At 43.4% G+C, this 24,220-nt stretch overlaps 2 protein-coding genes across 3 annotated transcripts; one reads left to right on the top strand and one right to left on the bottom strand.

Moving 5' to 3' along the window:
• Nucleotides 1-78: 78 nt before the first annotated feature.
• Nucleotides 79-14,700, bottom strand: flcn (folliculin). Its single transcript, XM_014201696.2, has 12 exons — nucleotides 14,400-14,700; nucleotides 9,550-9,753; nucleotides 9,174-9,320; nucleotides 5,516-5,737; nucleotides 5,142-5,308; nucleotides 4,907-4,998; nucleotides 2,510-2,673; nucleotides 2,179-2,292; nucleotides 1,958-2,081; nucleotides 1,608-1,736; nucleotides 1,218-1,320; nucleotides 79-905 (listed from the first exon to the last, which is right to left on the bottom strand). The coding sequence occupies exons 2-12, from the start codon at nucleotides 9,751-9,753 to the stop codon at nucleotides 698-700; spliced, it is 1,674 nt and encodes a 557-aa protein (XP_014057171.2). The 5' UTR covers nucleotides 14,400-14,700; the 3' UTR covers nucleotides 79-697.
• On the top strand, nucleotides 14,673-23,795 carry leng9 (leukocyte receptor cluster (LRC) member 9). Of its 2 annotated transcripts, none has more exons than XM_014201695.2 (6): nucleotides 14,673-14,767; nucleotides 15,370-15,522; nucleotides 19,405-19,516; nucleotides 20,231-20,361; nucleotides 20,468-20,797; nucleotides 21,534-23,795. In XM_014201695.2, exons 2-6 carry the CDS (start codon nucleotides 15,381-15,383, stop codon nucleotides 22,568-22,570), a joined length of 1,752 nt encoding a protein of 583 aa, XP_014057170.1. In that variant the 5' UTR covers nucleotides 14,673-14,767; nucleotides 15,370-15,380; the 3' UTR covers nucleotides 22,571-23,795. The 2 variants fall into 2 exon arrangements, with proteins under 2 accessions (XP_014057170.1, XP_014057169.1); XM_014201694.2 differs by lacking the exon at nucleotides 14,673-14,767 and adding an exon at nucleotides 14,929-15,024.
• Nucleotides 23,796-24,220: the final 425 nt, after the last annotated feature.

The following is a 24,220-nucleotide window of genomic DNA, read 5'->3' as shown; positions in this document are numbered from 1 at the left end:
TTCACCCTTCTTTCTTTGATTTAATGATTCTCCACAAGATGGTGCCAGTTGGGAAAAAGGATGAATGACACACCAATATTTCAGTTTCAGCTCAAGCAGTTATTTTATTTGAATATCTCTGTACAATGTGTTAACAAACTATTGAACATTTTATAATAAGTTAGACATAAAATTGTGGACAGGGTTCCTATAATAATTCCCTTTTTGATTACTAAAAAAAACAGATACATTACGTAAAACGTAATAAGTAATTCGTATCTGAATTAAGTATTAATTTAAAACCGACCCATGGAGTGGCTTATTGTTCTTTATGATGAAGGATGGGTTTTAATCAAGTCAGCACTTGGACACAAACATATCCTTCAGTCAGTCTGTCATTACTCACTCATTCACACTCGTTTTCTTTCCCTTTCTCTCTGTCCGTTCGAAATACAGTAGTAGATACACGCAGAGGGTGCTGGGAGGAGCTATAGGACCGGCTCATTGTAATGGCTGGAAAGGTATAAATGGAACGGTGTCAAACATCAAACATATGGAAATCACGTTTGACTCCGTTCCATTAAATCCATTCCAGCCATTACAATGAGCCCACCCTCCTATACCTCCTCCCACCAGCCTCCTATACTGAGATACAGTATATTTCACTCCAGCTGTATGGTCTCTCCCACTACCTCTCATCTTCTCCTCCACTGCTCTCTCACTGGCTAAGGGGCCTCTCCCCTCCTCTGACAGCGGTCATCAGATGGCTCTTGTAGGTCTTGCTGAGTCCCGTCATCCAGAACTTGAGCAGCCTGACGTTGTCCTCTTCCCCAGGCCCCGTGGCACCCAGCAGGGCCAACACCTTCTGGGTGTCCTCCCTCCCACGCCCATCTACCTTGGAGAACTTAAACAGCACCTTCACTTTACTAAGGAATTGAAGGGATGAGAGAGGGGGGTTAAGGGGAGGATGGGTATGGAGAGAAGTGGGAGGGAGAGGAGTTATTGGAATTTCCCAATGATTCTGGACTACATTAAGCATTCCACATCATCCTGTACTGCACAGCCAATGTAACCAGGCTGGGGCTTTGGGGGGTTTCATAGGGGGACTTGTTTGACTGTTTAATGCCCCACTATCTACAGTTGCATACCTACATACCTCTGTTTAGAAAAAGCCAAAGAAATGAAACTTCAAAGTTTAGGGAAATTCCCTGCTTATCAGAGGGGTTGTTGTTACTCACTTCATCCACTCCTCCTTCAGACACAGCAGACAGTGAGAGACCACATCCACTGACAGGTTCTCATTGGACAACGCCACCTCGATCTTATTCAACAACGTGGGACCTGAGAGAGGGGTGGGGGGAAAGTCAGAGAGGATGGGAGAGAGGGATAGAGAGCAAGGGAGGGGGAGTGATAGGGGTGAAGAGAGACAGGGAGAGAGCACGAGAGATGCAGGTCAATAGATTGAAACTGGAAAGTTAATGGAGGGAAATTTCACACGACTAATTGCACCTCTTTGACCTTTGCCATGATTGTTTACAACTAGAGGCGTCTTGAAGAAGACATGTATAATGTATACCTTCATGTTGATGATGTATATAGTATATTGTCCAGATGGGGTATATCCTCACCTTTATCTGTAGGCTGTGAGTTGGTACTGCTGATGTTGAACTGATAGAGTGAGAGGATGTCTTCCCCACAAGCAGCAGAGTACAGAGAGCCCCTCTCCACACTGACCACATCCACCAACACTGAGAACTCTGGGAAGGGACACAGCAAGATGGACATATTTAATGGGTATTTTAGGATTCGAAACCTTATGAAAACCTTTTACTTGTTAATTGTTCTGTTCGCAATTATAACTAATATCATTATCATACAGTATTTTATTATTAGCATATTACTATCATATGTAATAGTGATTATAAGCAGACCTCCAAATAAAGCAGTAACCACAGTGATGTATTCTGGGTTTGTGTACCTGAGGAGCTGACGTGTGTGGGGATGGGCACGTCAGGGCTGAGGCCCAGGAAGTTACATCGGTATGCTTCCTCATACTGGGCGCTGTACGTCACAGAGCGGACACAGCCCACCGGGAGCAAGGCCTGATGGGATATATACCAAACCATGTGATTAGCGATGAATGCTAGGAGGAATATTGTTTAAAGGGGGATACGATGAGTAAACTTTTGATTGGCTGACCTTCAGCATGGTGAATGCTGAATGGATGAGCCCTGGGTCAGCCCCTCTCAATATGACCTGATTTCCCATGAGCACGTGCCATGCTAGCTGGCGGAAATCAGTGGTCCCGAGCACCTGTGTACCAATCAGATAACAGATATCATCGCAAGGAAACAGCCAGGAAATGCATTCACAAAATAAGAGGATATTGGTTTCCCTCTTTAACCAATTGGTTCTCAAAGTTTTTTTTTTTTTTTAAACCAAGTGATTAACATAATTAAGTATGACGTATGATGTGCTAGAAATGAAAGTGTTCATGATGTGGTAGGGAGAAAGGCACACCAATGTTTACCTGTCTTAAATGTCTCAAGGACCTGAACTTTGGACCAGGATACCCCTCTGCTTTCCCCTCGTTAAACAAGAAGTCTCTGTACAGCTCGCTTTCCGATTGGTGGCACTGGGGTCTAGACCCGCCCCCTTCTGCTCCTTCCCAGCAACTCATTTCCTCCTCTTGCTCTGAGAAGACAACAGGACATTGTTAAAAAGACATACAAAACACCCAATATCGGGACTTATTCCAAGATATATACTGTATAGATACTGTTATTTTATTTAAATTGATTTAGCCAGGATAGTAAACAAAGTAACAATTGCAACTATTTTCCTGATTGGAAGTATTCAAGTGTCATAGCGACTTGCAATATCAGAGCTGAACAGGGGGGAGCATTGGAAACATTTTTGTCCCAAAAATGGTAATCAGAATGGAATGTGTGTGATATGGTTGAGTGAATCACATTGTAGCTCTCTGTCCTCATGGTCTAACCGTGTTAATCACACGTTTACTGTAGATACGGACTCCTGTTCCACTCTGACACACTGGGCAAACACATGACTTCTCATGATAATGCAGTCAGGAACGCTTTACCCTGATATCAGATCACACCCTTTTTATTCACTTCTTTTAACTTGAGCCATATGGGGTAATATGTCTCTCTGACTAGTGTTAACCGTTTGGGATAGGGGGCAGTATTTTCACGTCCGGATAAAAAAACGTACCCGATTTAATCTGGTTACTACTCCTGCCCAGAAACTAGAATATGCATATAATTAGTAGATTTGGATAAACTCTCTAAAGTTTCTAAAACTGTTTGAATGGTGTCTGTGAGTATAACAGAACTCATATGGCAGGCTAAAACCTGAGAAGATTCTATACAGGAAGTGCCCTGTCTGACAATTTGTTCTCCTTCTAGGGCATCTCTATCAAAAATACAGCATCTCTGCTGTAACGTGACATTTTCTAAGGCTTCCATTGGCTCTAGGAAGGCGCCAGAAAGTGGAATGAGAGCTCTCCAGTCTCTGGGCGAAAAACAGCAGGGGTTTTTGTGAGTGGTCCTTCTGAGAACAATGACACTAAGGCGCGCGTGCACGAGACGACTCCATTTTTTTGTTTCAGTGTTTGAATGAACACAACGTCGCCCGGTTGGAATATTATCGCTATTTTACGAGAAAAATAGCATAAAAATGTATTTTAAACAGCGTTTGACATGCTTCGAAGTACGGTAATGGAATATTTTGAATTTTTTTGTCACGAAATGCGCCGGCGCGTCACCCTTCGGATAGTGACTTGAATGCACGAACAAAACGGAGCTATTTGGATATAACTATGGATTATTTGGAACCAAAACAACATTTGTTGTTGAAGTATAAGTCCTGGGAGTGCATTCTGACAAAGAACAGCAAAGGTAATCAAATTTTTCTTATAGTAAATCTGAGTTTGGTGAGGGCCAAACTTGGTGGGTGTCAAATTAGCTAGCCGTGATGGCCGGGCTATGTACTCAGAATATTGCAAAATGTGCTTTCACCGAAAAGCTATTTTAAAATCTGACACCGCGATTGCATAAAGGAGTTCTGTATCTATAATTCTGAAAATAATTGTTATGTTTTTTGTGAACGTTTATCGTGAGTAATTTAGTAAATTCACCGGAAGATTGTGGTGGGTATGCTAGTTCTGAACATCACATGCTAATGTAAAAAGCTGTTTTTTGATATAAATATGAACTTGATTGAACAAAACATGCATGTATTGTATAACATAATGTCCTAGGAGTGTCATCTGATGAAGATCATCAAAGGTTAGTGCTGCATTTAGCTGTGGTTTTGGTTTTTGTGACATATATGCTTGCTTTGAAAATGGCTGTGTGATTATTTTTGGGAGGGTACTCTCCTGACATAATCTAATGTTTTGCTTTCGCTGTAAAGCCTTTTTGAAATCGGACAATGTGGTTAGATAAAGGAGAGTCTTGTCTTTAAAATGGTGTAAAATAGTCATATGTTTGAGAAATTTAAGTTTTTGTAAGGTATTTGGTATTTGTAATTCGCGCCTGTCTGTCTCTCTATGAGCACCCGTCTGTCTCTCTATGAGCACCCGTGCGTACCCGTCTGTCTCTTTATGAGCACCCGTGCGTACCTGTCTGTCTCTCTCTATGAGCACCCGTGCGCACCTGTCTGTCTCTCTCTATGAGCACCTGTGCGCACTTGTCTGTCTCTCTATGAGCACTAGTGTGCACCTGTCTGTCTCTCTATGAGCACTAGTGCGCACCTGTCTGTCTCTCTATGAGCACTAGTGCGCACCTGTTTGTCTCTCTATGAGCACCTGGGCGCACCTGTCTGTCTCTCTATGAGCATTAGTGCACACCTGTCTATCTCTCTATGTGCACTTGTCTGTCTCTCTATGAGCACCAGTGCGTACCTGTCTGTCTCTCTATGAGCACCAGTGTGTCCTCTGTGGGAGCTCCCTCCAGCAGCTTCTCTGTCAGACGACTACCACAGGCCTTCAGTAACCTGCAGGAGAGGAGAAAACACAAGAGAGTGTATCAAACAACTGGGATAGACAGAACACTGCACGACCACCCCTGATGTTGACTGTATGTCTGCTATTGTTTAGATTAACCTTAGTGATCATTAGCGACAGTTAGCTGTCTCACCAGCTGAAGGAGGAGTGCAGGCTGGCCCAGAGGTTGGTGTGCTGTGTGAGGGAGGGCAGGGAGCGGGCCGCGTTACCACTCCTCTGGTGGGGGAAGACAGCAGGAGAGAACACACTGTTCATCCTCACCGCCCTCTGAGGACACACACACTGCTCACTGTCAAACACCTGTAGAGGATAGGGGGAGGGGGGAGAAATAAGAGGGAGAGAAGTCAAACATGGCCCCCCTATTCTGTCTGATAGTAAGAGTTAGTGTTCATGTTTATTTGTCTTATGTTTTATGTTCACATTATGAATAGTAAGTGTGTATATATATATATATATGTCCCATACATTTAACATGGTGTGTTAGTTTGTGTGTGTGTGTGTCCTTACCTTCAGTGCTGTGCTCTGGAGACTCTGTATAGTGAGTCTGAGGTGGCGCAGCAGGAAGGGCCAGGAGTTGATGAGGTAGATCCTGTCCATGGCTACCATGACGATACTGTACCACCGCTGGAAGCCCCGGGCCAGGCTGTCCTTGATGAAGAATGTGTGAGAGAACACAAAACCATGCTGCTCATCCCCAAAGAAGATAGGACCCTCACGACCTGGACACACCTAGAGAGGCAGGGAGGGAGAGAGGCAGATGAGAGGGAGGGTACTGAGGGGAGAACATACATTAGGAACAGAGCAAATGGAATGGCATCAAACACCTGGAAATCATGTTTGATGTATCTGATACCATTCCACTGACTCCGCTCCCGTCATTATCACAAGCCCGTTCTCCCCAATTAAGGTGCCACCAACCTCCTGTGATATCTATCTATCTATCTATCTATCAGGGCTCTCCAACAGGTAGATCACGCAGTAGCTCGCAGCCCACCAATGAGTAGCTCGCCAAACAATTCTGAAAGTACACGCAATTTTCACGTGTTCCACCGCAAACAAATCTCAGAAGTAGACTTAGACACCGCAAGCTCCCAGCTACTATCTAATCAACGCAACATTGACATTATGCCACCCCTGGTAAGCCACAAGGGCCTAAAGTCACATTACCCTAAAGGTGCAGGTGAACATTTGTGTCTCATCTGTGAGATTTTGGTTAAAAGAATGAAATTAAACAATATAATTAGTTCTTACTAGTAATACATTTATTGTTTTACAAACATTAAAAAGCATGTCATCTGTTTTTGAGTGTTTTGTTGGTGTAATTTTAGCAGGGGAAAAATATTTTGTCTGGTAAAAATTCTGAGTGGCTGGTAGATTTTTTAATCTACCTGCCACAGTGGCTGGTGGCCCAAAAAGTAAATGTTATGCCCTGTTGGCTTAAAAAGTAAATGTTATGCCCTGTTGGCTTAAAAAGCCACACCCAATAGCTGCCAATTCGTTTTCCATCAATATTGTACCGGTCTGTCTGTGTGGTGCACACATTTGTTCATCACTCCGTGTGTAGCCAGTTGATGTGATAACCATCTCGTGGGTTGATAGAAACACCTCCCCCAAAACCTTCTTAATTAAATGTTATCTGCAAAGTAGGCTTACCTGGCAGAAGTATATCATGAGTAAGTATATCATTTGTATCTATTATTTGGTTATTTGCAAACTTTGCCATGAAATGAGCAGCAGCAGCGCAGAACCATCGCTAGACCGGCACATTCCACACTCCCTAGATGCACGATTAAAAGGGCCAGAGGTGCAAAGTGCAACTACACTCCAAAATAATTAGTTTTTTGTTTTCTTCCAGACCCCCCCAAAAATTGTCTTCTGCTGTGATTTAGGCATTGACATGGACTCAGCACATCCAATTTCATTGTTTCTCTATGAACAATTGTAATTTTCAGAGTGAAAATTCAAATTGAGAACAGAATTTGGGAATATACAGTTGAAGTCAGAAGTTTACATACACCTTAGCCAAATACATTTAAACTCAGTTTTTCACAATTCCTGACATTTAATCCTAGTAAAAAGTCCCTGTTTTTGGTCAGTTAGGATCACCACTTTATTTTAAGAATGTTAAATGTCAGAATAATAGTAGAGAATGATTTATTTCAGCTTTTATTTCTTTCATCACATTCCCAGTGGGTCAGAAGTTTACATATACTCAATTAGTATTTGGTAGCATTGCCTTTAAATAGATTAACTTGGGTCAAACGTTTTGGGTAGCCTTCCACAAGCTTCCCACAATAAATTGGGTGAATTTTGGCCCATTCCTCCTGACAGAGCTGGTGTAACTGAGTCAGGTTTGTAGGCTTCCTTGCTCACACACGCTTTTTCAGTTCTGCCAACAAATTTTCTATAGGATTGAGGTCAGGGCTTTGTGATGGCCACTCCAATACCTTGACTTTGTTGTCCTTAAACCATTTTGCCACAACTTTGGAAGTATGCTTGGGGTCAGTGTCCATTTGGAAGACCAAACTGCGACCAAGCTTTAACTTCCAGACTGAGGTCTTGAGATGTTGCTTCAATATATCCACATAATTTTCCATCCTCATGATGCCATCTATTATGTGAAGTACACCAGTCCCTCCTGCAGCAAAGCACCCCCACAACATGATGCTGCCACCCCTGTGCTTCACAGTTGGGATGGTGTTCTTCGGCTTGCAAGCCTCCTCCTTATTCCTCAAAACATAACGATGGTCATAATGGCCAAACAGTTCTATTTCTGTTTCATCAGACCAGAGAACATTTCTCCAAAAAGTAGGATCTTTGTCCTCATGTGCAGTTGTAAACCGTAGTCTGGCTTTATGGCGGTTTTGGAGCAGTGGCTTCTTCCTTGCTGAGCGGCCTTTCAGGTTATGTCGATATAGGACTCGTTTTACTGTGGATATAGATACTTTTGTACCAGTTTCCGCCAGCATCCTCACAAGGTCCTTTGCTGTTGTTCCGGGATTGATTTGCACTTTTCGCACCAAAGTATGTTAATCTCTAGGAGACAGAACGCATCTCCTTCCTGAGCGGTATGACGGCTGCATGGGCCCATGGTGTTTATTCATGCGTATTATTGTTTGTACAGATGAACGTGGTACCGTCAGGCGTTTGGAAATTGCTCCCAAGGATGAACCAGACTTGTGGAGGTCTACAATTTGTTTTCTGAGGTCTTGGCTGATTTCCTTTGATTTTCCCATGATGTCAAGCAAAGAGGCACTGAGTTTGGAGGTAGGCCTTGAAATACATCCACAGGCACACCTCCAATTGACTCAAATCATGTCAATTAGCCTATCAGAAGCTTCTAAAGCCATGACACCATTTTCTGGAATTTTCCAAGCTGTTTAAAGGCACAGTCAACTTAGTGTATGTAAACTTCTGACCCACTGGAATTGTGATACAGTGAATTATAAGTGAAATAATCTGTCTGTAAACAATTGTTGGAAAAATTACTTGTGTCATGCACATAGTAGATGTCCTAACCGACTTGCCAAAACTATAGTTTGTTAACAAGAAATTTGTGGAGTGGTTGAAAAACAAATTTGAATGACTTCAACCTAAGTGTATGTAAACTTCCGACTTCAACTGTATATAAAATATTTTATAGGGCCCCCCTTAGAGTTGTTTAACCATTATTTTACCAGGTATATTGACAGAAAACATAGTGTACAATAGAAAGTAGTGCACTAAGGACCCAGGGAAGAGTTGCAGGGGAGAGAAGAAGAATGTGCCTATTTGAAAGCTTGAAAAAAAACTTAGTAGCTTGCGATTAAAAAAAAAAAAAGTAGCTCTCACACTCAAAGGTTGGAGTCCCCTGATATATATTGTCACATACACCGGATAGCTGCAGTGAAATGTCTTGTTTTATAGGGTCAACCATAGTACAGCAACCCTGGACAAAATGAGGGTTAAATGCCTTGCTCAAGGGCACATTGACAGATTCTTTACCTTGTCGGCTTGGGTATTGGAACCAGCAACCTTTTTGTTACTGTCCTAATGCTCTAACCGCTAGGTTACCTGCCACCCTTAACTAAAGGCTTGTGTATTGACAAACAGTCATGAGTCTTAATGCAAGAAAAATGGCAACACGCACGCTCACACATACACACACGAACACACAGGTGGTTACCTCACAGCTGAGGCTGCGTACGCAGGCCTGGCGGACCACACTGAAGAGCTGGGGTTGTCTGGGTTGTTGGTGGCTGAGGAACCGGATGCCTGTCTCACTGTCTACGCTGACGAAGCCAGGGTGAGACGCTGGGAGAGACCGGCAGCCCTGACAAAGAGATGGAGAGAGACAGGGAGTGAATGAGAGAGAGTGAGTGAGTGAGTGAGTGAGTGAGTGAGTGAGTGAGTGAGTGAGTGAGTGAGTGAGGTGAGTGGGGAAGAGAGGGAAAGAAAACGATATGGCCAGAAAGAATAGTTATTAGACAAAACATATTAGTCAATGTCATTTCTATTCTGTCCGTTCAGCCCTTCACTCATCTCACACACATCTCCCTCACCTCACACATGTCTCCTCTCTGTGTAGCTGAGCTGTTTGCCCTCATGGTGAGTCCCTCTCCATCTCTGTCCGACTCCCTGTCCCCGGGTATGGGGGCGCCAGCCTGGGAGGGTGTGGGGGACGGGGGGTGCAGAGCCTCGGTGCAGAACAGGGTTCGGGGGCCATGGAGCTCACAGAAATGACAGAGAGCTACCAGAGCATTCATCTGAAGGGGGAAAGAACAGGGCCGGCCCACCCATTAGGCAGGATAAGGCGGCCGCCTACAGTGGCAGATTGACGAGGGCAGCATTTTCCAAGCTAAATTGACCAAGAAGTACCAACAACACATAAAACAATTTATCTCACCCAGTGGCACATGGGCTATTTAGGTGAATGCCGATGCTGCCATGTGATAAGCAGTGCTCACTTTGTCAAAAATATTTTTCTTGTCCATGCCAAGTATGTCTCTCTAGGGTGCTGTTGGAGAGACGCACCGCTGCGGCGCTTCACCAACATTCTGTCAAAAAATCATCTAACATAAATCATGTAGCCTATAGCCTAAGGTAGAAAGAGTATATGGCCTTTTCTGTAGAATACAGGCTGGAGTAGAGATCAAATTTATGACAATGTCATGAGACAGACAGTTTTCACATCATACACGTTTCTCCGAATCAAATAGTGTAACCTAAACGGCACCCAATCAACAACAACAAAAAGTGCTTTGAATATGGCACGTTAACAAACATATCTTTAAACCTCTTAATGATTAGCACCTTTTTTAAACTTTCGCCTAAAATGACATACCCAAATCTAACTGCCTGTAGCTCAGGCCCTGAAGCAAGGATATGCATATTCTTGGTACCATTTAAAAGGAAACACTTTGAAGTGTAAGGAAATGTGAAAGGAATGTAATAGAATATAACACAATAGATCTGGTAAAAGATAATACAAAGGGGGGAAAAAAGCGTTATTTTGTATTTGTTTTGTACCATCATCTTTGAAATGCAAGAGAAAGGCCATAATGTATTATTCCAGCCCAGGTGCAATTTAGATTTTGGCATCAGTGTATCTGCAACGTGTTAGACTGATCCAATGAACCACTGCATTTCTGTTCAACATTTTGTATCAAGACTGCCCAAATGTGCCTAATTTGTTTATTAATAACTTTCCATGTTCAAAATTGTGCACTCTCCTCAAACAATAGCATGGTATACTTTCACTGTAATAGCTACTGTAAATTGGACAGTGCAGTTAGATTAACAAGAATTTAAGCTTTCTGACAATATCAGATATGTCTATGTCCTGGGAAATTGTCTTGTTACTTACAACTTCATGCTAATCTCATTAGCCTACGTTAGCTCAACCATCCCGTGGAAGGGACACCTATCCCAAAGTTAAAAACAGGACAGGTCCAAGTAAAATGGACAACATGGAATGAACAATCAGGCTACTCAACTGCTGTCTAGTAGGCTTGGGCGGTACACTGTATACTAGGGTAGTTGGAAAAGGCCACTGGATGGTTTTTCAATAGCGTCAGTACCATTGAAACTATTTATTTTAAGTTTTTTAATACATTTAAATATTTGTAGCAACTTTAAGTGAATACCTGCAGTCAACTTGTGCAATACATTAGGAGATAAAGAACATTGCGTTCTTCATTTCACCTACCACATTATTATGAAGCTTACTGTAGTTTCCAGTCACGTGCCACTTGGTGTTTGTTTACAAGCACACAACGACGAGAGACCGGAGCCTTGTGAGTCACTCACTGTTGTGCAGCATGCGCCAGGTGATCCAATTACAGTATGGAATTCACAACTAAATGCTTGCCAGCTAGATATCTTATAACTATTAAGTTAACTGCCTAAAATGTGCTAAATGCTCTGCAGTTATGCATTTGGTTTGCTAATTTAGTAGCTAGTTATCTATCTAGCTAAGTGGTTAGCTTCTTCCAAAATCATAATTTTCTTGGTAACAGCAGAGAATCCCCTCCTGGCTCAAGAGCCTTGCTGGCTAATATTTTTTGTTGTTGTTAGTGCAGCAAAATGTGAAGAGCATTTTTGAGTTACTTGTATAGTTTAGGTCAGAAACTGTACGAAATGTTCGCAATGCGTCATTAGCATTAAGTTAGCATTCTCTATGGGATTTTACATGCACTTGGTAGCATTGCTAACCTTCGTATTTCAGTGTATCAGTGCGGTTTGAAAAAAGCACCCCCTGTGTTCAATGCCGCTATTACCAAATTTCCTGGAATGGCACAAAGTTGGTATTTAAAAAAACTAACATTTTTGTTATTTTGCAGACGCTCCCGAGTGGCGCAGCGGTCTAAGGCACTGCATCTCAGTGCTAGAGGCGTCACTACGGACCTTGGTTCGATTCCAGGCTGTATTACAACCGGCTGTGATTGGGAGTCCCATAGGGCGGTGCACAATTGGCCCAGCGTCATCCGGGTTTGGCCGGGGTAGGCCGTCATTGTAAATAAGAATTTGTTCTTAATCTTTCTGGCGCAGGCATTCCGCTAGTGACCCACCTCGACAACATCCGGTAAAATTGCAGAGCGCCAAATTGAAAATACAGAAATAGTCATAATAAACATTCATAAAAAATACAAGTGTTATATATCGGCTTAAAGATGAACTTAATCCAGCTGCTTTGTCAGATTTCAAAAAGGCTTTATGGCGAAAGAATACCATGCGATTATCTGAGGACAGCGCCCCCCCTTACAAAAGCATACAAACATTTTACAACCAAGTAAAGGAATTACAAAAGTCAGAAATAGCGATAAAATTAATCACTTACCTTTGAAGATCTTCATATGGTTGCAGTCACAAGAGTCCCAGCTACACAATACATGTTCGTTTTGTTCGATAAAGTCCGTCTTTATATCCCAAAAACTCTGTTTTGTTGGCGCGTTTTGTTCTGTAATCCACTGGCTCAAAGGCGGTCAAAACATGCAGACGAATACATCCTAATAGTACTGGTAAAGTTCGTCGAAACATGTCAAACGATGTTTGTAATTAATCCTCAGGTTGTCAATTGTCTAAATAATCGATAATATTTCAACCGGACAATAGCGTCTTCAATAGAAAGGAAAAACAACGAAGGGCGCGCACTCGGTCAGGCGCACAAACCAGCTCTGCATTCTTCCTCAGTCCACAGACAGAAAGGTCTCATTCTTCTTCATTTTTCAGAAAACAAGCCTGAAACAATGTCTAAAGACTGTTGACATCTAGTGGAAGCCATAGGAACTGCAATCTGGGTCCTAACCCATTAGATACTCTTTAGGCATTCAATTGAAAATAACCACATAAAAAAAATCCCACTTCCTGGATGGATTTCCCTCAGGTTTTCACCTGCCGTATCAGTTCTGTTATACTCATAGACATTATTTTAACAGTTCTGGAATCTTTAGAGTGTTTTCTATCCAAATCTACCAATTATATGCATATCCTAGCTTCTGGGCCTGAGTAACAGGCAGTTTACTTTGGGCACGCTTCTCATCCAGACGTCGAAATACTACCCCCAAGCCATAAGAAGTTAACTGACTTGCCTAGTTAAATAATAAAATAAATCTAGAGCAACTTGCAATAGTGAGTGCATATATTTTCATACTGGTCCTCCGTGGGAATCGAACCCACAACCCTGGCGTTGCAAGTGCCATGCTCGACCAACTGAGCCACACGGGACCATACGAAGTTGTGACAACCTGGATACCACACAAGCCTACTTACTGTCTAGGAGTTTCACCCAGTGGACTAAATTGTCATGATAATCAGTGGCTTCGTGTTTGTACCCATACATATTTGATGAGATGATCATAGCAAAAAATAAAATACTTCTGCATTTCCCACTATGTAAACACATTGATTCTCATTGCATATAGGCTCAGGACAACTTCTGATAAAGTTGGGTAGTTGATATTCAGAGCTTAAGGAGCCAACATTATTAGTCACAGGAATCAGGATTAATAAAGCCAATACAATTGCCTGTTTTACAAAAGGTAGGCCTACCACATGGATGGGCATTCTTAAAATGTAATGGGGGCCTAAACTGTAGGCTACACCTCAGTAAGCACGGGCCAATGTCTTTTGAACGTCTTCTTTGGGTGCTGTCCGGACCAGCATCTTTTTTTGTTTGTTGTTTTTGGTGTGGTAAGGACCAGCCTTGATTTCAACATCCATGGACCAAAACAAATCTGAACCAAACATAGACATCTATATTTGGTCCGGCCCAGGCTTGATTTCAACCTCCACGGACATTGGTTCAGATTAGATCCGGTCTGGACCCAAACATTTTACCAGACCAAATCTGTACCATTGAAAGACATCTATGTTTCACAAGTTCGGACAGGTCAGTAAAGAAAAGTAGAGTACAGTACAATACAGCAGAGCACTGTACAGGAAAGTATAGTTCAGTACAGTACAGTATACTGTATTGTACCCTACTTTACTCTAATGTACTCCACCGAAGACGTCTTTTCACTTTTCATTCCTAACTTAAAATAAACCTAACTTCAACGTCTGGAAAATAAATATTTTAGACGGCTTTTTAACGTAATTTGGTTTACTGGGACCATTCTAGTTTGGCGGGGGTATAGGAGGTCGACAATTTGTTTTGCCTGGCCTATTGCGGCAGAACGGCAAGCACCTAGCCCGGGAGAGAACGGCCAACACCTGGCCTGGGAGAGAACGGCCAACACCTGGCCTGGGAGAGATGACTGGTGATCAGAGGTGTGTTATTGTCAATGCTTTTGTCTTTGGATTCAGTGTAAACATTGATGATGTATTACCTTTCTGTGTAATCAAGTTGAATTGCTGGGGAAAGTTTCCTACAACCTTTCTAAATGGAAACCTATAAGTCAAGTACACTTACCTTGATTAAAGCAGCGTGAACAATCACTGCAACAAATTACAGGCGATCAGATTGCATCAAAACATCACAAAAGGACATTACTGACAAGCTAACCCCTAACACAGCACGAACAAATGTCTCGAAAATAGAGCATGATAATTTTTCTTAAAAACATGGGAAATAAGTCGCCAATGCATACGCAAGTTCAAATTTCTAGTTCATTCACACAAGTAGTCTTGTTGCTGTATTAGCCTTTGTTTATACTTTTTCACTGCTCTGGTACGCTCGCTCTCTAGGTTAGTGGTAGTCGTCATGTGACCAGGGGAGTCACGCGCTTGGGATCCAGGAGGACCGCACAGATGACGCACAGTTTTGGTATACTCTCTTCGGTAAGAAATTATAACAAACTATTGTCAATTTATAAACGGCCTAGTATAGAAAATATTACAGTATCAATTGTTTTGAGGATTTGAATGATTATTTAAACTAAGAGAAGAAAGCCTGTTCTCATCACTGAGGTACATAGACCTACATTTCCCACAAGCCCCCTCGGTACAAACATAACAAAGGTCAAAGTGCACATTTACGGTAGCTTCAGACGGAATCTATGATATATCTGTTTATAAGTCAGAGGGTGTACATTCAGGTAACTAACAACAATAATGTATCATAATGCATATATTATACAGTACTACATTATCGTTTTATTAATGTTTAACATTTTGGTGGCATTGTATAACTTGTTATCTTGACTCTTGGGTGTGTTGTAGCTACGTCCTCATTAGGGCAGGCTACCTCTCTCAGTTCTCCTTAGCTTAGGTAGCTACTATAGCTACTTTAGCACAACTTACTTCTAAATATATAGCTACTATATTTACAAAATCAATTATTGCTTAATTGATTGATTTATTAACTGGTTGTGCTTGTATTGCTATGTTAACAGTGAGAAACAAAGTTAACACTTTTGTATAATAATCTTTTACACCCACAGGTTGATTGACTATGGCGTCAGAGGAGACAGGTGTGCCTTTGGACTCAGCTGAGAACCTGGAGGACAGGAGAGCACAGGAGCATAGAGCTACAGAGGGGCCAGAGACAGAGGTCCCAGCCAGTCCCAGCCAAGATGGACCTCAGGTGACGGCAGGTAATGTTTTGTCATTCAGTTGGATTCTGTGTGCACTGCTGGTACGTGTACAGATATGAGATGTAGGCCTAACTAGGGCATATACGCTTCTTTAGAGGCAGAGCAGAAATTACAGTGAAAGAGAATGTTCATATTTTGATAATTACACAACACTGAAGTTTATCTAGGTATGATCAAATTATGAAGGACCGTTTTTAATATCAAGGTACCTAGGAAGTTGGGTGTTCACCAGTTGAGGCTGGTGGGAGGAACTATATGAGGACGGGCTCATTGTAATGGCTTGAATGGAATACATGGAACGGAGTCAAACGTGGTTTTCATATGTGCGATGTGCTTGATATCGTTCCAGCCTTTCCAATGTGACCATCCTCCCATAGCTCCTCCGTAGCTCCTCCCACCAGCCTCCACTGGTGTTCACCCCATCCTCATCTTCTCTAAAGGAAGTCTGGGATTGCCTGAGTAACGATATGTTCCACAGAAATTCCACACTGATTGTATCTTAGCTACACTCGCAATAACATCTGCTAACCATGTGTATGTGACCAATAAAATTTGATTTGATTTGTGTTGTTAGGTTCTAATTCTCAGAGTAAATAACTCAACGGACACCATGAAAGCTTAACCAAGTTTATTTCTTCCCAGAGGATCAATACAGCTGCATTAGACAAAACATGATTCCACCACCACAAGTATATATACTCCAATTTAGGCACTCTTCCTTCTCTCTAATCGGTACATCTTTTATGGTTCGACAGGAAGACGAAGTGATGGGGTAATAAACCATTGTTTCTCCCTTAAGGGGATCTGACCTGACCTCAACCCCCTTGATGCCTAATCCAAAGATCTCCACCCGTATCCCCTATAGCAATCCTGTGACTTCCTCCTGTCCACCCAACACATTCCAAAGCCATCTGACTCCTACAGATAACCATTAACTTCTGATGTAAAAACCAGTCTCTATCACTCCTCAGATACTATACTTCTGAGTATAATAATGTTCCAAGTTTAGCCCAGAATCTAACGGTGTATTCATCAGACAGTATGATCTCTCTGAGATCTGCTTGTATTATTACCTGTTATTACATTTCTATTATCTCTCTATTTTCTTTCTCTCTGCATTGTTGGGAAGGGCCTGTAAGTAAACATTTCACTGTTAGTCTACACCTGTTGTTTACCAAGCACAGGACTAATAACATTTGATTTGATTTGATATTTGTGAGTAAGCAGTGTTTTTCCCACTTTTTACTCCCCCACTCTCTCTGAAAGCTCCTGGTAGAAGTTGTTCTGAAGCACAGATCGAGTATCAGCTCACTCTTGCTAACTTCTAAGGAAAACACAGAACTAACCTAGGTCAGTGTCTAGGGCTGAGTTCTCCCTACTCCTATTTTTGGGAAAGGGAGAAACCAACCAAACTGTCTGTGTACCCCCTCTAGTGTCATTAGGTTGCAAGCCAAGTCAGTCCAGTCCAAATGTTGTCAGTGCCAAGAACGGATGGAATTACATGTGCAATGTTTTATGCACTATCATACTTGTTATGGGAAACCCCTCCTGTAAGGACAAAATATGTGCCTTACGCAACAGTAATACTGTAGATGTGTGTCATATACTGTGTAACATGCATGTTGGGAAATCAGTGACAGCTAATGCGTTGGGAGATTTATGAATGGAAAGACAATAATGCACGTGTCAAACTCGTTCCACGGAGGAACGAGTGTCTGCAGGTATTCAGTCCTCCCTTGTTGATGAATTCAGGTCACAACACCCTGTTGTCTAGGTATTAATTGAAAGGAAAAACCAAAAACCAGCAGACACTAGGTCCTCCATGGAATGAGTCTGACACCCCTGACATAATGAGTCCTGCTTGTCCTAATCAGAAGTTGCACAACAACAGGCTCATTAAATCCTCAACTATGACATCATTCAAGGTGTGGTGGTATGTGATTTAGATTAGATATCACCCCCATCAGTTTTCAGAAATATAATTGTATTAAGAGTTTTCATTGGTAGTTACATAGTTTTATTGGGCCTATGATTTGAAATAATTTCCCTCACATAGGGAAGAGCAGGAAGCCACTGTTGGCATTGAGGTTATCTGAATCATCATACAGCCCCCTGCCTGAGGGGAGACTCATATAGACCACATCCATCTGCAGCTCTAGAGTCACTGCATTTACCACAAATCTACCATTTCCACCAGGACTGTGAGCATAATTTAACATGATTCTCTTGTCATTCTTCTACATGTAAACACCAATGTCTCCTGGGCTAGGGGCATCACTGGCAGTGAATCTGATTTAGTCGACTTTTATCACTTATATCTGCATCAGAGCAGAAACCGAAACAGGACGAGATCAACAATTTCCATCAGAACTCAGTAACGTTAGCTGGCCCAGAATGTACTCTCATGTCCATACATGTAGGTAGTTGTAGCAATTACCTGTAAGTGAGTTGTAGGCCTTTCCGATTTGTTGGGGAAGACTTTACTGTAGACCAGTGGGATGTCAGCATTGAAGGGTCCTATCCTCCCAGAGTCAGTCAAAGCAGCGTAGAATGCCACTTTTGGCCTGTCTGTGAATACAGTTTCATGTATGTTATTTCACATTATATGATATAGTATACACAGTAATCCTACACCTGTGAAGAAAATGTCAATGTGGCGCAGTGACAACATTTGTATGTTTTCTAACCTGCATTCTCCTTCTTCAGCTCCTCCACCTCTCTCACTGACACTCAGTCTGGCCTCCTGGGCTAGAGAGACATTTCAGAGCAAATATGAACTCTCAATGATCTACTGGGGGAAATGAATAATCCTACCTACTGTAAACAAATGATTCATCTGTCGTCATTAAGCTCTTTCAATACTGTACCTGAGTTCTCATTCTCACTGGCTGTCCCTGGCCTGCATGGCTGACAGTTCTGCTGCTTGGCCTGGAATTAGAAAGAACAAAAACAGAGAACATATTTTGAGAGCTGTAGATCCTTAAACTGTTACAATGATAAATAAATACAAATTCTATATTATCTTTTCAGCTCTTTAATATTTCTTTCAGGGACTGCAATAACATACAGAACAATATGCTATTTTGTTCATTGTCTGTTCGATTTAAATATTAGCTAATCCATTTTTTTACCTGCATTGGCTCCACCTTGTTCTTGTAGAAGTGCAGTTCAGTCTTAGTGATACTCAGCTCCACTCTCTGGTTCACCACCTCTTTCTGCAGCTCGTCCACCTGGCTCTCACTAGCTGTCACTCTGGCCCCCATGTTCCTCAGCTCCACTCTCTGTTCCACCACCATGTTCCTCAGCTCCACTCTCTGTTCCACCACCATGTTCCTCAGCTCCACTCTCTGTTCCACCACCATGTTCCTCAGCTCCACTCTCTGTTCCACCACCATGTTCCTCAGCTCCACTCTCTGTTCCACCACCATGTTCCTCAGCTCCACTCTCTGTTCCACCACCAGGTTCCTCAGCTCCTTCAGTTCAGTAAAGACTTGGTCAGGTTCGCTGGTCTGGCAGGTTGCGTGTCTGGGGTCATCATGACCCTGTTGAGTGATGTCATTCTCCCTGACTGCTCCAATCTCTCCATGAGCCCATGAACTAATCTTGTCTACTGGGCTCAGCGACCCCCCCCCTTCTTTACAGTATATACACACTGGTCTTGGTGGACCAATACATGGGAATTTAAAATGTGTTCTCAATGTAAAACTAGGTAAATCCAAGGACACTGATAATACAGAGAACACTGCGAAGGACAAACTACCATACATATATTATATAAGACCATACAGATATTATATGTTGTTTTGTAACTGACTTTGGGTGAGACGGGCTGCTAAATAACTGCCCCCCCCTCTCTCCTCTCTCCTCTCTTTGACATACCAGGCCAGGAGGAGGGAGCAGGTGTCTGTCAGTTCTTCCTGTTGGGAAAGTGTCGTTTTGGAAACAGGTGTCGTCGATCTCACAGTTCTGTAGCTAACACGATCACCACCGACCTGTAAGAAAATTATGTTTATATAACAGAAACTAGGACAGGGCAACATTTCAACTTGATGGTGCCATGATGCCATTGTCACTGTGATGTCTAAACATGCCTTTACATTCATGCAATATTTAACAAACATTAATGAAATAGTCTGATGCATAATGTTTGTGCAGCCCTAGAACAACTGAAAATGCCCAGGGGTTAGGGGCTAATATTTACTCAATGTTCAGTATATTTCAGACTTCTAACCACTTGAACAACTAAATAAGACTGAAAGACAGAAATCTTCAAAGCATATAGCTGCCAGCCCTAAACAGATGGCCTTCAGAATCTCAGAGTCCTCCCTCTCATCACTAATCCCTCTGCCTGGCGACAGTGGAATCTTCAGAAGAAGAAATTGTTTTTCCTCTTGTGAGAAGCAGCATCTGTGGTATTGGCTCTGTCTGCCCTCACAGCAAACAGAGCCTCTGAACGAAGTGGTAATCAAGTCATGTAGCACAGTAGAAATATAATAGATAGGTAGTTAATTCCATAGGATAAGGAAGTGAAGAGGTAGAATAGCAGAGTTAAATGAATGTATCTGTTTAGAAATCTAGATTAACTTTTTAAAATACATCCATCTGAAGGTCACTATCCAATCAGTATGAGGAAGACCTAACAGGTTAGCGCTTACATTGACCAGAGAGTGATGAATACAATCCCTCTTTCTCCTTCCCTCTTTCTCAGCACTCCAACATTAGATGACCCAGAGGCTGTTATAGACCAGGAAAACAGGAAGGAGGGAGAAAAAGAGGGAAAACTCAAGAAGAAAGCTAAAGGGAATAAAACAAACCGGCCAAAAGACACAGAGGGAAAAGGTACAATTTCCCTCCGTTAAATCTAACTGAACATATGAGAACCCACTAAAATACCTGTTTGCTGCAAACTAAGTATAACTAACTAACAAAGTGTTTCTCCCCTCAGGATCAACCAAGAAGCCCCGCATGCGTACAGCCGATGACGTCATCTCTCGGATCCTGTGGGACCCGTCGGTGGAGCCGGCGGACTTTGTGGTGGGGTACGTGGACCGCTTCCTTGGGGTGCTGGAGCGGCCATTCTCTGAGTTCAACTGGGACACCGACCCCTGCGATTGTGACTACTCCTCTGAGCTAGCCCTGCCCAGACACAGGATTCAGTACTTCACCCATAGAGGGCGTAGAGTCTGGGACCGCAACAACAGGACTGACAGGGTGTTTGGATCCACTGGACAGTGTCTGGCGCCCCCCTTTGGGCAGGAGGAGGAGCAAGGGCAGGGTAAGAGAGGGCGAGGAGGAAGCGAGGGCGAGAGAGGGTGGAAGGTTGGGAGAGAGGGCGAGGGATGAAGGTAGGGAGAGAGGGCGAGGGAGGGAGGAAGGTAGAGAGGGAGAGAGAGAGGGAGGGAGGGGAGAAAGGGAGGGAGAGAGGGCGAGGGAGGTAGGGAGAGAGGGCGAGGGAGGTAGGGAGAGAGGACTAGGGAGAGAGGGCGAGGGAGGGAGGGAGAGAGGGCTAGGGAGGGAGGGAGGAAGAGAAGGCGAGGGAGGAGGGTAGGGAGAGGGAGGGAGGGTGAGGAAGGTAGGGAGGGAGGGAGGAAGGAAGGTAGGGGGGCGAGGGAGGGTGGGAGAGGGCGAGGGAGGGAGGAAGGTAGGGAGAGAGAGGGAGGGAGGGGAGAAAGGTAGGGAGAGAGGGCGAGGGAGGGAGGTAGGGAGAGAGCGGGAGGGAGGGAGGAGAAGGTGAGGGAGGAGGGTAGGGAGAGGGAGGGAGGGAGGGTGAAGAAGGTAGGGAGAGAGAGGGAGGTAGGGAGAGAGGGAGGGAGGGAGGGAGGGTGAGGAAGGTAGGGAGAGAGGGCGAGGAATGTAGGGAGAGAGAGAGGGAGGGAGGTAGGCAGGAAGGTAAGGATTTCCACAGCTCTAGAACCTGGATTAACATACTGTTCTACTTCACTTTGTTAGTCTATAACATGTTTTTGTCATAATGTTTGTTTAACCTTCAAAATCTGCTTGTTTATTGGCAGGGGCAGGGACACAAGATGTTGAACAAAAAGACCCAAAAAACGACCACCGTGAATCAAGAGAAGAACAAGATGGAGTCATCACTACAGAGGAGGGAGAAGAGAGTGAAGAGTCCCTGATAAAACAGGATGTTGAAAACAGACACTTGGAGGAAAGAAATCAGAGCAAGACAAGTGTTCAGATGCCTGAGTCGACCAGACCAGGCACAGGAAGTACTCCACTGAACCAACAGGAAGCAGGAAGAGAATCAGAACCCTTGGAAGAGGAAGTTGGGAAGGATTCCGTTTTAGTCGTCATAGCAGACCAGATGTCTCTATCCCAGAGAGAAAGCGAGAGCAGGGGGGAGGAAGGTGAGGAGGAAGAATGGAAAGATTACTGGGATGGAGAGAAAGGCCCAGACCTAGCCCAGTGTCCGTCTGTGCCTGTGGAGCAGAGAACAGAGAGGGGTGGAGGCCGGCCTTCCAAACGTAAGCCCACCCACTTCATCACCTTCCGGGCCAACACTCCCTCCATCCTCTCCTCCTTCCAGCACCTTCAGGAGGAGCTCACCTCCATCCTCCCCTCATCCGCCCCTCATTGGTTGCCCCCCTCCTCCCTCCATGTCACCCTCTGTCTCCTGGTCCTCCCCGGCCCAGCCGAGGTCACTGCCGCTGGGGAGATGCTCCAACGCTTCGCCTACCTGGACCGCAACCCCCCTGTGGCCGTCTCCTTCCCCCTGAAACTGAAGCACTTTGGTGGGAAGGTTCTCTATCTGAGCCCCCAACCTCAGCCCCACCTCCAGCAGCTGAACACTGGCCTACAGGAGGCCTTCAGAGAGCAGGGCTGGCTGCACAGGGACTCCTTCAACCCACGCTACCATCTCACCCTGGCCAAGGTGAAGGACCAGGAGGGGGCGAGGGTGTTTGAGGGGGTGGGGGAGCTGAAGGTGGGTAAGGGGGTGAATTTTGGGCGACTGCCTATAAATAGGCTACACCTGTGTAGCATGGGGATGACTGGGGATGGGTTTTATGAGACACTGTGTTTGGTCAATCTCCGGTGAGATGGAGGTGTGTGTTTGTGTTTGTTTAGGTATGGAGGTGCTATTTTACAAAGCACAGAACCCACATTTCCACACCTCAGTCTCCATAGTTTTACATTTAAAGGTGCAATATGCAGAAATCGCTCCGCCATTTCCTGGTTGCTGAAATTAAAATTGTATGCCTAATTTCAGTTTGTGACAAAACAAGCAATCATTGCTGGTTTTGTGTAGAGAATCATTGTACCATCTAAACCGCTGTGAAATATCTTTTCAATAACCAAAATATTGTATTTTCAGCTTTTTGAAGCTGGTGTACAAAACCGGAAGTAAAAGACACAACAATGAAACTTAATAACGGGAAGCATAGAAATAGCACACAGAACAGATCTACCACTTCTTAGACTTCTTAGATTTCAATGACAATGACAGATCTATAACTCACATTTCTATGTGAATTTGGTCGCTCTTCCTAAAAGTTTCGTATTGCAGCTTGAAAATTACTCCATTGATTAAAATATGAAGTCCCAATGTTCCTGAAGTGCCTCTATCTGCTACGGACCATGATGAAGTAGCTGTAATTGTAATGGCTAATTTACTGTACCATGTTGTTAAGAAGAAAAATGCTATTGCAACCTCTTTGCAATAAGGAATTGAGACCAAAAGCTCAAGAGAAGTTTCAAGTGTTTAATACCAAGAGAATCCCCGTCCATCTTCTGTTCTGGGCCTGACCCTGTTCTCTGATCCTGGGCAGTTTCCTGTTATCTGATTAGGTCAACAACCTTTCTAAATGAGCATACACACAGTTTAATGACCTAAACTCCATTAATACTCACAGTAATCATTCACTACACAGGATACAAACGAACTACAGTTTAACTTGAAACATGTTACATTTTAATAGAATCCATCAATGTCTATAGCTTTCACAGGGAGGGACACCCACATTACATTTAATTTAGCAGACTTTAATACTGATGTAATAATGTCATGTGTTTAATATAATAATGACAGAAATATTATCTTTCCATCAGGGTAACTGCATCTCAACCAATCAATTCTTACTTTGCGGCTACAGAGATGATTTTATAATTGTAATAAGATTAATTTAATATGAATATTTTAATATAATCCAACAGAAACCCACTGATCGCTGCTACATTGATCATGTAAAATGTCTGCTTTTACAAAGAATTATGACCTTTGGATTTGGATTGCCAAGGACATTAAATATTGAACTTGTAATTTTTGTGAATGTCTGAGTGGTGATATTTCTGTGTAACAGCAGGGAGGATAGAGAGAGAGGAGAGGGATAGAGAGCTGGACGAGAGAGCGATGGACAAAGGAGAGAGGGATGGGGAGAGGGATGGATAGAGAGAGAGAGGAGCAGGAGGGATGAGAAAGGAGAGAGAGGGATAGAGAGGAGCGAGAGATGGAGAGGAGAAATAGATGGAGAGGGGGATGGAGAGTGAAGAAGGATGGATGTCGAAGGAGAGAGAGGGACGAAGGGAGGATAAGATGAGGGGCTTGAGAGAGGAGATAGAGGATGGCTGCTACAGTATAGTGCTGGGTCTGAATGAGAGCAATGGAGGCACGGTTAACTCTCTGAGTAACTCTTGCATACGTAATATAATTTTCTGTCTCTCTCCCCCCTTTTCCTCCTAGATACACGCA

This window comes from Salmo salar, chromosome ssa05 (genome assembly GCF_905237065.1).
Source record: "Salmo salar chromosome ssa05, Ssal_v3.1, whole genome shotgun sequence".
NCBI lineage: Eukaryota > Metazoa > Chordata > Actinopteri > Salmoniformes > Salmonidae > Salmo > Salmo salar.
Note: the sequence above shows the minus strand (reverse complement) of the source record. Positions and strands in the feature narration are given on the sequence as shown.

What these genes read in the sequence shown, in the direction of transcription:
- flcn (XM_014201696.2), bottom strand. Translation starts at nt 9,753, where the DNA reads ATGAATGCTCTGGTAGCTCTCTGTCATTTCTGTGAGCTCCATGGCCCC. An exon ending in CACACACGTCAGCTCCTCAG is followed by an intron (nt 1,737 to 1,957) that starts GTACACAAACCC and finishes GTCCCTTCCCAG; the next exon opens with AGTTCTCAGTGTTGGTGGAT. An exon ending in CTCACAGCCTACAGATAAAG is followed by an intron (nt 1,321 to 1,607) that starts GTGAGGATATAC and finishes CCCCTCTCTCAG; the next exon opens with GTCCCACGTTGTTGAATAAG.
- leng9 (XM_014201695.2), top strand. Translation starts at nt 15,381, where the DNA reads ATGGCGTCAGAGGAGACAGGTGTGCCTTTGGACTCAGCTGAGAACCTG. An exon ending in TGGACCTCAGGTGACGGCAG is followed by an intron (nt 15,523 to 19,404) that starts GTAATGTTTTGT and finishes TTGACATACCAG; the next exon opens with GCCAGGAGGAGGGAGCAGGT. An exon ending in AACACGATCACCACCGACCT is followed by an intron (nt 19,517 to 20,230) that starts GTAAGAAAATTA and finishes CCTCTTTCTCAG; the next exon opens with CACTCCAACATTAGATGACC.